Source organism: Arachis ipaensis, chromosome B10 (genome assembly GCF_000816755.2).
Source record: "Arachis ipaensis cultivar K30076 chromosome B10, Araip1.1, whole genome shotgun sequence".
Lineage (NCBI taxonomy): Eukaryota > Viridiplantae > Streptophyta > Magnoliopsida > Fabales > Fabaceae > Arachis > Arachis ipaensis.
Window position 1 is genome coordinate 135928198 of NC_029794.2, and position 12168 is coordinate 135940365.

General features: G+C 34.2%; 1 protein-coding gene and 1 pseudogene across 1 annotated transcript in view; one reads left to right on the forward strand and one right to left on the reverse strand.

The window, feature by feature from the left end:
• Positions 1 to 1559, forward strand: part of LOC107621567 — a 4102-nt gene extending 2543 nt beyond the window's left edge. The window contains exons 2-4 of the mRNA XM_016323598.2: positions 4 to 128; positions 206 to 336; positions 542 to 1559. Coding sequence (XP_016179084.2) covers positions 4 to 128; positions 206 to 336; positions 542 to 1226 — 941 coding nt within the window. The 3' untranslated portion in view covers positions 1227 to 1559. The remainder of the gene's footprint in view (positions 1 to 3; positions 129 to 205; positions 337 to 541) is intronic.
• LOC107621170 lies at positions 2353 to 11523 on the reverse strand (annotated as a pseudogene).

Consider the following 12168-nt stretch of genomic DNA (forward strand, 5'->3'; position numbering starts at 1 on the left):
AAGTTTCGTTCTATTTTGATAGTGATCGGGAGGTTAGCCCCCAAGCGATTGGTGCATCAGCATGCATTGAGCACCCTGTCTCCAAGTTTGACACTTTGGCTGGCATTGCAATCAAGTATGGTGTTGAGGTATTCTCATTCATTCTTTTTGCCTTTTGAATAATTATGAGGGAATGGTGATGCTGAAGCTCAAAGTTGCTTTGCAGGTTGCTGACATCAGAAAGATGAATGGGCTTGTCACGGATCGTCAAATATTCGCACTTAAAACCATCAACATTCCACTGCCTGGAAGGCACCCTCCATCTCCTTGTTTATCTTATGATGCAACCTCTCCAGGGTATGTTTTTTCTTATTGGAACATGGAACACATCAAATAGGTTTTCTTTCTTGCATGAAACATAAACCTTATCATTTCTTCAACAAATTCAATTCAATGTCAGATTTTGAGTAAAGTAATGGTTCATATAAATTTAATTCTGATAATGTATGATTATTGATTACTTTGAGCCATTGATGGCCTTGAATGTTTTAACCTTCTTCAGACAAGGTAACTCCAATCCCCCTTGCACTGATGCTGGCCACCTTGAGCTGTTTGAATCATTCCATTCCTTGAAAGGCAAGCCTTCCGAGCCCAAGGTCTCGCAAGCAATGAGCTCCTTACAAGGTTTCTATGGACTTAAACCGGCCACTAATTCCTCCGAAGACGATTCCCACACGCCTAAGCGACCTCTGCACCAACACCGCAAATCCAGAAGTTTGGTGGATATAATCTTGGCAGAGGTCATGGAAAAGGGGCATGTTGAAGAGGCTGCACAAGTGAGGCAAGAAGGGGAGTTGGAGAAATGGAATGATAAACTTATCCGGAGGCGCCACACATCCGAAGCTGACTTTAGTAGGATACCTGAATTGCTGTTGAAGGAGGATAGCAGCAGCGCTTCTGTTGGTCCTCCGTCGAGAACAGGAAAGCGCTTGGCTCTGAGGCAGAAAGTGGGTAGCAGAAATGCATTAACAAGTGATTCTGAATCAAGTGGTATCATGAAAACAGGGGATACTTCTGAGTGGTCATCACCATTATCATCTGGGGTGCGAAAATCATACAGCACACCGTGCTTTCAAGATCAAGATAACAGTTGCACCTCATCCATTTGGCCACCCTCAGTGTGGACCTTGAAACCAGATTTACAGGTTCTACCGAAGCCTCGAAGAAATAAAGCTGCACTTGACTGAATTATATCAATTTATCAAACAATTTTGATCCCATTTTCTGAGGTTATGGAATCATTAGCTGCTGCAACCTATCAGTGAAGGAGAAGAAAAAGAAAACCAATATGCCACAGGAAATTACATCAATGTGTTGTTTATTGTAACAGTGAGAATGCAATGCAATGCAGGGTCAGGGGATGAAAGGAAAGCATTCCTTACCCTTGCATAGTTGCATTTGCCTTTATATTTTTCTTTGATATTTTTTATTTTTTATTTTTTATGTATAGATTCATGGTGTCACAATCCAAAATAAAAATGGGATACTGTAGGGGGTTTTGTTTCCCCTTGTTTCCTTAACAAGCCTATGAAAAAACCTCATTCAAATGAACCCTTAAAATGTAAACAAACATCTACACGAGTACACCACTTTCATTAAAGTAATGCATGAATCACAAGAAAACAATGAGGTCTTTAACGTTTAACATATACAAGATACAACATGAACTTATAAATTTAAATTAAGATAGGATAAGAACTTTTCCATAAAAATATATTCGTATACTATTAGTTTTCTTTCTTTCTTTATTTTCTTCTTTATGTGAATAATTTTCTTTTGATTTTATAAACATCTTTTGAGACTTTAGGGGGTAAAATAAATATTTAAATTATATATAATTTACATAATTTTTTGTATCGATATAATTTACATAAATTACTATAAGATAAGATCATTGTTGTTTAAGTTGAATGTGTTATGGGTTCCGTGGACTTAAGTTTCCATTATTCTTTTGACATAATTAAATTCCTAACCTGAACTTTTTAAAAGACATGATTTTAGTAATTTAAATTTCTTTATCTCTGATTTTTTTCATATAAAAATTAGTGGCAACTTTGTTGCAACTCTCATACCACCCTCCAGACATGAGAGGTGAAACACAAGCTTTTCACTATTTTTCTTATTTTTCCTTGAATTTCTTAGTTGCAACAAAACTGATATCATGAATTTGTCGGGCAATTGCTCCGGAGGGTAAATTTCACAATGTAATTGAAGCATATATCCACCTATCTGTATATTTACCTCATATTTCATGCTGTGATAATATTACAAAGGATGATCTCACAAAATAATGGCCAAATTTATTAAGGCAGAACAACAATAATCTATGGGATCAACAACTATAATTTACAAATGTTACTTTTCTTACCTTATACAAAAGTTTGTTCCCAAGTGAACATCCATATAATCTAATGAAATATAGATCAAAATAAAATGTTAATTAACAGGAACTCTGAGGCCTATTCTACCTTTTAGCTATCAGAACCAGTACAACATGGATGGCACTTAATAATAGCAAGAGGGGGGTAAAGTGGGTGAATTTACAGCATGCATGGTGTTTAATATTTTGAACCTATAGTAATATATAGGAAATGAAGCCACCTTGCAAGAGCATTAAGAATAGTCATGTAAAAATTGGAAGCCTGCATTCTCAAGAAGTTCTTCAGGAGGCTTTACTTTTGAAGTAGTCTTATCTTTGAGGGAGCTAGAAATCTCCTCAACAATAATAGGGATACTGTAAATTGATGACAAAATACCAAAGGTTAAACAAATTTAGTTTTTAGTTAAAATTAAATTATAATTTCTTCAAGATTTGATGCATGTATATTTAAGCCTTATATCAATAAAAATTTTAAGTTTACCATGAATTGTCTTCTAACATGTAGGATTTACTATCATCTTCTACACCATCTGTCATTAGCAGCTTCAAACTAGAGATGACCTACACAAGAAAGTTAATATAGATGATAGAGTAAATGCTAAGAATAGAAAGTATCCTTTATATATATATATATACTTTCTCAACTTACTTCAGATGATACACTTTGGCTACTGTCATTTTCATTTCCATCCCAGTAAAGTGTACATATTCTGTAAAGCTGGTGAGAACTAAGAACCTGGAATTAATTACCATATACAAGCAAACATTAGAGTCAGATAAACATTGCATTGCGTAAGGATAATACATATATATTTGATACAGCTACACATAGTTGATTTCACAGTTAGATTTACTTGTGTAAATATACTATAAAAATTCATGATTCATCTTTCAAGCAGCAAGTAGACTAAAGAGATTTCTTTTTTTGGTCCAACATAAGAAATGTAAGAAATAAAATCAAGTTTTTGTTTATAAAGAAGATTTAGACAAAAGTTTAAGTAACAATTCTTTATTAGCTTCATCTCATGAATTAATTATAGTTGTGTATGTAAAGATTAGTTGTTCACATGTTAAGGTTTTGCTTTAAGACATGCCATTCGTAGATAGATTTATCTTTCACATGTTGTAACTCATCACATTAAGAGAGGGAGGAAAAAAAGAAAAAAGAAGAAATGAAACTTACAGGGCATAGCTCATTTGTAAGACCATCATATGATAATTCATCCTTTTTCTCTACAACCTGGAGAAGTAATAGTCGAGCTCCAATTAAAAAATAGAATCGGTGTTGAGAATTTAGAATCTTATTTTACAATACAAAATCAGGCATTTAAAGTTAATTTTGTTTTTTAAAGATTTCTTGCTAATCTCTTAAGCAACGGAAAAGGAAAAGTTCATATGTCTTGAATAAGATTTTCATGAACGCAACAAGCTTAATAGTACCTTTCCACATCGAAATAATTAAGGTATAATTATAAAGAAAAAGAGTAATTAAGTTGAAGCTAATGAAGATATACCAAGAATCTAACGGCTTGTGTTACATGTTTGAGTTCATCCAAAGTTGTGCCAGCATACTGCAATAGAAATAATTAGTAAGTAAATTAATTAGAAATAATGATTATTTATTAGGATATACCTCTTCTGTTGCTTCAGTAGACCACTGTTCTAGTTCAGCCAATCCAGATTTGATAAGTTGTCCATTGTTGAATGTGCAACATTCTCTTTGTGAAACAAGGCTGCAACCAAATAAAGTATTTCCAATCAAGTAAACTCACATGCTTAGCTTGTGACGAGGTTAATTTGTTATCACATACACACATAAGAAAATTAACTACCTATTAAAGATTTCCGCATTGATATGTTGAAAAACTTGGCTGAATATCTTCTGAACGAGAACTGGATGCACCTGATACAAAATGAAAAAGAAAGAAGTAATAAAAGGGTTCGAGAATACAAATTCCATATCATATTTATATTAATATTAAAAGACATACATGGTTTTCTTTGAAAATATTGAGAAATCTGTTAATGCATTGTACAATGGCAGTCCATGAAGCAGCTGGCTGGTTGTTATCATCTGACTTTCCATGCGCCTGAAATAATCATAATCATAGCAATAAGAAAATGCATCAAATAGAATTTACTAATCAATTAATGGAAGGTAATTAAATTAATACCTGAATGAAAGCAGAAATTAGAGGAGATATGTCTTTCTTCAAATTTTCTCTAAGAATTCCATAAATCTTCTCAACGTAAGCTGCAAGTTGCTGCTTGAAAAGTAAAGCAGGGTACTTGGCATCAACTTGATGCTCTACATCAAATGAACCACTGGAAAGACTTTTCGATGACCGAAATCCCTGAAAAGTAAGTGTGTATTATTATTATTGTTATTGGAATCCTCAAGTGAATGATTAGATATATATATAGATATAGATAGTGTGGTGTACTTGAGTGACTCTTCCAAAGAAAGATGTCGGAGTGGGTGGCTTTCGTGCTGTAGGGACTCGAAGAGTTCGCTGGAGATGGAACAACAAAGCAGATGTGTTGGACAACCAATAAGCCATGCAACCATTGTTATCTTGATCCTCTATTGCAGATCCAATCAGCTGAATAAGACGATCAAATATACTTGTCTTTTCTGCTTCAAAACATTTCCAATGTAGCAGACAGTTATAAAGGGTGAATGCTGCCACGGGTTTTCCTTCCGAGAATCCAAGGTCTTTTTGGATGAACTTGAAAAGAGTTTCGATGCTCTCCTGCACACAGTAGTCAAACACATGAAAATGTGACTCAGTTAGAATGATTGGAATGTGAAATAATAATTTCTTGTAGAAGCATACATGATGCCTCTCCATGTGAGATGTCCTTACCTTGCTATCGGCATCGGTTCCTAATGTCTTTGTCTGGCCTGAACTTGCTGATGTTGATGCCTACGCTCACCCAAATAGGATTTTCATCACAACTATATATACATACTACTGTGTCTGTCAGTATATGAGAACAAAAGGCTCAATATTTTATTTAAATATTACCTGATTACTACCATTTTCCGATGACTGTACCACCAACAAGAGGGATTATCAGGATTAGTTTTACGAATATAAAACACTCATGATAGATATTATGTTTGTTTGTTTACTACCTGAGATGGATTCTTTTCTGACATTTTCTTTGATGATGAACTCGAAAGGCTTTTCTGCCTTAAAACTTGATTCTCAGTTTCCATATCAGAAACTTTTTCTTCAAGCCTAACATGCATAATACACAAAACAACTTATATATAGCATATATAAGAAAAGGATCAAGTAAGTTAAAAATGAATACTATATATAAAGAACCTTTGCATTGATGTCTTTAGCTCAATTATCTTGCTTTCGGTCTCTATGATTTGATTCATGCGTTCCTCACTAAGTTTGCTACATTCTTCATATTTCCTTTCTGTTTCATTAATTTTCTGTTCTAGTGAACTAACCTGATCCTGTAAAGATTAAAACATAACAATAGCTTTGGATCTTATATTATATATGACATGCAAGCCCAAAAGCTTCAGATTTAATTTGACCATTATTTTTAACATATTGTATACCTTAAGATGTTCCCTCTCTGAACTAAGCATATTGATCACTTCATTCTCAGTCATATTACTGGGAATCTCTAGCGTGCTTTTCTTTTCCAATGAATTAACCAAACCCTGTAAAAACATCAGATATAATAATATATACTTTGGCATTTCGTGATTCAACCACAAGAACACTTAAATTATATACCTTGAGTTGTTCATTTTCTGCTGTAAGCTTGCTAATCAATTCAATATCATTATCAGCTCCGTTAGATTGAATAACTTGCATAGGTGTTGCATCGGTAGTTTTAGGGGCCTGACGTTCCTTAAGAAGCAATGACTCCATCTCATGCAAGGAAGCTTGAGTTTCTTTGAGTTGAAGCTCCATCTCATGCAAAGCTGATTGTAGTTTTTCATTTTCCTGTGTCTTGGCTTCCTCAATATCATAATTATTAACCCAAACAATTATGAAAAGTCAGCAATAGTACATACATACATATATACAACTAAAACAAATTTAACTTCATATACTTAGATAAATTACATACCCTCATTCTTCTCTCTGATTCTAGAGACAAACTCAATTCTTCCACTTGCTTTTCAAGTTCTTTTTTCGCAGCTTCAAGAGCCTTGGCTTCCTTAGCAGCCTAACAAAAGTTTAAAATAGATGTGATTTTTTTTGGAGAATATGATATATAAGAGTTAAAACATGTTTTAATGCACTAAATATTTGTTTATAGAGTGAGTGAAAAGGGTAAATTCAAAATATAATCTAATAAAAAGAGTGTGAATCACCATTCTAAGCTTTCGAAGTTCTCTACGAGCCATTGTTCTCCTCCATGAACATTGTGCAAAAATAGCGGCTTTCTTTAAACGTTTGTAATGAGAACGAGCTACGTAACCTCTACCGTGTCTCTGAAAGATAGACAATTACATCAAATGAATTGAGAGCATGTGCTTATAATAAGAAAGATTAGAGATTGTCAAACATTTTCAATCATTATTATTGGAAAAAAAAGGTATACAAATGGTTGAGGTAGATAGTTGTTGGTTGATACCTCAATGATTACAGCAGCTCTGGTTAACTTCCTATATCTGAGTTGATTTCTAGCAGTCTTGCCTCTCATAGCAGTCTGAATAAATACAGCTGAAGCCTTGAGGGCTTGGTAAGCAGCCTTGGAAAGATGCATGCGAAGATTCTTTTGAATTTTCACAGAAGCATCTTCCCTCCTCATTTTTTCATAATGAAAGCGTGCAAGTTGTCCTCTGACTACCCTTTGTACTTGTATTGCAGACATCCGCAATGTGTTGTAATGTTTTTGGCAAAGATATGTGCAAACTTTTCTTTGAATAATGGTTGCAGATCTTCCTAATACTTCTGCTCTACAGGCATCTAGTTGTGCCATTTGTCCTACTCTCAAAAACACTTTTGTCTTTCCAATCTGTAATGGCAAATAGTCCAATCAACATCATTTATGATGGTTGACTAGTTAGCAAAGCCAAAGCTACCACTAACATCACCTGATAATCTTTAAGGTTCACTTTGTCAAGAAGCATCTTGCAACTGGTCATTTCATCAGGGCTGTAAATGCATACATCGTTATATTCAATCAGTTCATGATATAATTCAGATAGATGAGATGATCACAATTCACAAAGGGAAAGAAAAACATAAATATATAAAAATACCATGATGTAAGAACCTTAGGTTCTAGGATACTAAATCTTCGAATGAATTCGTCAAAGTTCTTCCTAGTAGGATATCCGGCACAACTAATTCTTATTGCCTCCATTACTCCCTGTAGATAGAATGAATGAATGAAGATATGATGGATGATCTTAACTGATGTATTATGTAGTAGAATTGAATCCTTACCCCGCATCGTAGCTGCTGCAACACATTACTGTTCTCAAATATTCCAGGCTTAAGAAGGTTGTTGGGCTTTACACAGCGAATGTAGTGTGGCTCAGTAGCGTTTAGTGTTTCCAGCAGAGACTGCAGTTGTTGCTTAAACTGAGTTGCAACAGAAGCAAACTTGGTTGATTTGGAAGTTTCCTCAGGCAAAGGAGGGAACAACCCTGAAACGAAGTTGCACTTTGAAGCATTGAGTAAGGCAGCATGCTCTGGAACAACATAGTCTTTGTTCTTATCAAGGAAAAGGTCTGTTTGATAAGTCACCTGTAAATTCATATTAATTAATTAACCATTTTTGATGATATCACCATCACTACCCTACCCTACCGTTTGATACAGCTTTTCGGCAAATGTTTCATGGGTTGATCTTGGAAACATGCTACAAACATTAACCAACATGCATTAATTTTACTATTTCAAGCGTATGAGATGGTTACCAAAAATTAATTATTATTATTACATACCATGCCTCATCTAGAAGAGCGATAATGCCACCTGGTTTCTGTGGTTATGAATACATATAAATCAGAAAGGTGAAAAGAAGAAAGACCGTAAATATTAAAGAGTAGTATAGCAAAACTATGCTAGAATGAAAAAGAGATCTTTTGTGAATTACATACCTTTTCTATGAGATCAAGAACATCTTGATTATCAACGAACTCTATATAACTCCAATTGATTTCTTCCTTTGTATATTCTTCTTGCTCCATTTTGAAGACATGCTGCATAATGTAATAAGCAAATGCTAAGTCAATTGAAATATTTTACAGAGTGATCAAATTCCAACAAATGGAGAAAAGACAGATTTAAACCTGGTTGAAATGCTGTTGCAATTTCTCATTAGTCAAATTGATACAGAATTGCTCAAAACTGCATAAGAACAATTAGTAGAGTGTAATTTTTCTAAGTAAGAAGTTAATGATATGAACTAACACATAAATTACTACATAATAAATTAAGAACTTGATCAAGTTTCACATCATTATCCACACACACAGCATCTAGGTTCCTTAGCTAGTTAAGCACCTGTTCGTCTTGAAACTTTCAAATCCGTATATATCTAAGACTCCGATTAAGTTTTTTGAATGTGGATCTTGCCCAATAGAATTGTTAATCTTGTCCACAATCCTGGAACAAGAGATATTTGTATGAGTTCAATAAAACAAAAAGGTGAGGCATATCTCCTAAAAGAAAGAACATATAACAGAGAGAAATGACCAGTCAAAAAGCCTTGAATAAATAATTTTAGCCAAAGCATCTCTGCTGAGACTTGCAGCAACGGGATCAAGTGACTTTGTTATTTTATCGCCGCGAGTGACCATAACACGTTTGCAAAATGAATCCTCAAGGGATTTCTCGTCGCACCTACACATATAAATACATGAGTATCTTATCTATAAGCTTTGTATTTAATTGAAACAATTTTTAACTTAGCTTACATCAAAAGCTCAGCTGCAGTTTTGAGGTGGAAACGAGATTTGTCATCCTTAGGTTGAGAGGAATCAGTCTCGTCATCGTCCCCCTTAACAAATTCAATATTTCCCAAGTGCAACACTGCAGCTACTATTCGAAATATAGCATCCTGAGAAGAGCAAATCACAATAACTTGTGAAATTACATTAATTCAAAATCTATGAATTCCATATATTATTGTGTTATATTACCTGCTCATTAGAATTGATCCCAACAACATCCATAGCTCTTCTAGTTGCAAGGTATTCCTTAGAATCATCCAACCCTTGCAACTCAATGCAATTTGATTGATTTAGGTAATGAAAAGTTCTTGGGTTTCCCAATTTGTACTTTTCAACATCCTATATACATACATACATGCATGCAATATATATTTTGTCAAATAGGTGAAAAAACTAGTCCAGTTCATTCAGTTCCTAGAAGGTAAGGGAATTATTATTATTATGATGTACCTCTTTTGGTGCAGCACAAAGCATATAAAAGCAATGATAGTTTCTCTCAGGATCAGAAACCTGACAGACACGAGACCGTTCCAGCAAATAAGTTCTGATAGCAGCTCCTGAAATTCTCCCCTTTTGATCAAACTGAATCTCCACAAACTTACCAAAACGACTGAAATTATGTATAATACAACAAACTTTAAATCAATCCAATTAAGACTAGAAAATACAAGATACAAGTTTTTTTTAGTACCTTGAATTATTGTTCCTAACAGTCTTGGCGTTGCCAAATGCTTCTAAAACAGGATTGGACTAGGAAAATAATAAATTGTGCAATGAGTAATTACTTGATAAAAAGATCCAAATAGAATTCATACTCTTGGAATAAATATTATCATTACCTCCAAGACTTGTTGCTCAACTGAGCGTCCTTCATTAGCTGCTCTGCCTCCCATATAAGCAAGATAACACATAAGCATTTTTGTACTTTCTGTTTTACCAGCTCCACTTTCTCCACTAACTAAAATGGATTGGCTTGTTTCTTCATTTATCATCTTCCTGTATGCAGAATCAGCAATGGCAAAGGGGTTTGGGCTCTTCTCACCGAAAGCCGCGCCTTTATACTTCTCCATTGTTTCCCTCGAATATAAATGAGGTAATCTTTGGAAAGGGTTTACAGCTATCAATATGTTTCCTGTGTAAGTCTGGAACCGTACCATAAGAAACATTACTCAAACATATACATACATATAGAGTCAGAGAGAGAGAGGTGATGATGAAGTCTTACATATATTTCATTTACTTCATATCGAACATGCAAATTCTGAAGTACCCCTGGTTCATGCAGATATGCCAACCTTGTCATATCATCCACTCCATTTGGTGGGAACTCAGGATCTTTGGGATAGATATGAGACGATTTACTAATAACCTGCAAAAGGCACCATTACATGAATGCATGCAGTATAATCACACAAGTAAAGTAACTAGTTCTTCACCTTTGTCCCTGAAGCACAATTAACTGTGATCTCATTGCCCTTAGATTCCAATATTTCTCCTTCAATCCAAGCTTCATCAGGGTCCTCAATCCAAATATGAGATCCAACTACGAAACTTAGTTGAGCAGACTGTACATTCAATAAGAAATGTGTTTGCATAAGTGACCAATACATTAGAAAGAAACCAACACAATGACAAGTTGTAGATAATTACCATTGTTAAGGGAATGCTGGGTTTGAGGTTGAATTGATCAAACAAGTGGTTCCATGTTCAGAACTGTTTTCACTAACTTGTAATTCTTGTTGGAGTGACCTCAGGAAAGTGTCGTTGCAGAAGATTCACAAAGAAAGAAGAAGAATCTCCAACCTATGCTAACTAGCTAACCGAACCCTAATTAAGCCCTCCTCTGCAACTCTCTCTCCCTTTGCTTCTAACTAATCAATCAATAACGTTATGTAACTGGTATGCCAAGAAATCTAGCTTGATATGCTGCCCAATTCCAGTCACAATAAGATGATGCCATATATAATTACAACAACTGAAGAAAAATCTTTCTGTTTCTTCGCACGCATGCACTTAATTTCTTGAATCAAACAGGCTTCAACCTCGATGATACATAGCCAAAGTCAAACACCTTCTCGATCTCATCCTAATGAATTCATAATTGGGGATCGGACGGAATCAATCAATCTACATACACCTTCCTTGAATCAAAGTCCATCGTCGTCGTCGTCGTTGCATGCATGAAGATGCATCATCGCCACTGTGATAACTTTTTAGCCATTAAATTGGAAAATGAATATTATATATTCAATGGTTAGGAAAACATTACATATTACTACACGTCGTATTAATTATTATTGGTGCAACCATACGAATCATGCATTGTATTACTGTTACTTGTATTTAAGAAAAGATCGGAGATTTAACTAATTTTTCTCAAGTGGTTAACTCTTAGCTCATTTCTATTTTTACACTACTTATATGTATCTTAAATGTATGTTATATATAGCGATATTATACAAAACTTAAATCTTCAATAATTGCTTACATACATTTACGTATTATATCTCATATATAAATTATAAACATGACATGCTGCGCATTCATTGTTATGTGCGTATCACTATCACAGTTGGAACAATTATTATAACTGAAATATACTTAGCAATGTATGATTTTATATATCATAGTATCTTATTATGCTCAATAATATCGTGTTGTGCACTCGGCGGGGTTTTGGTATTTCCTTAATTCTAAACCCTGTTTTATATTCAGAGATATGAATCTAATTTTCATACACAATTTTAAATATACATACATTATTATATATCAAAAAAATAATTAATTTTTAAATTTATTATTT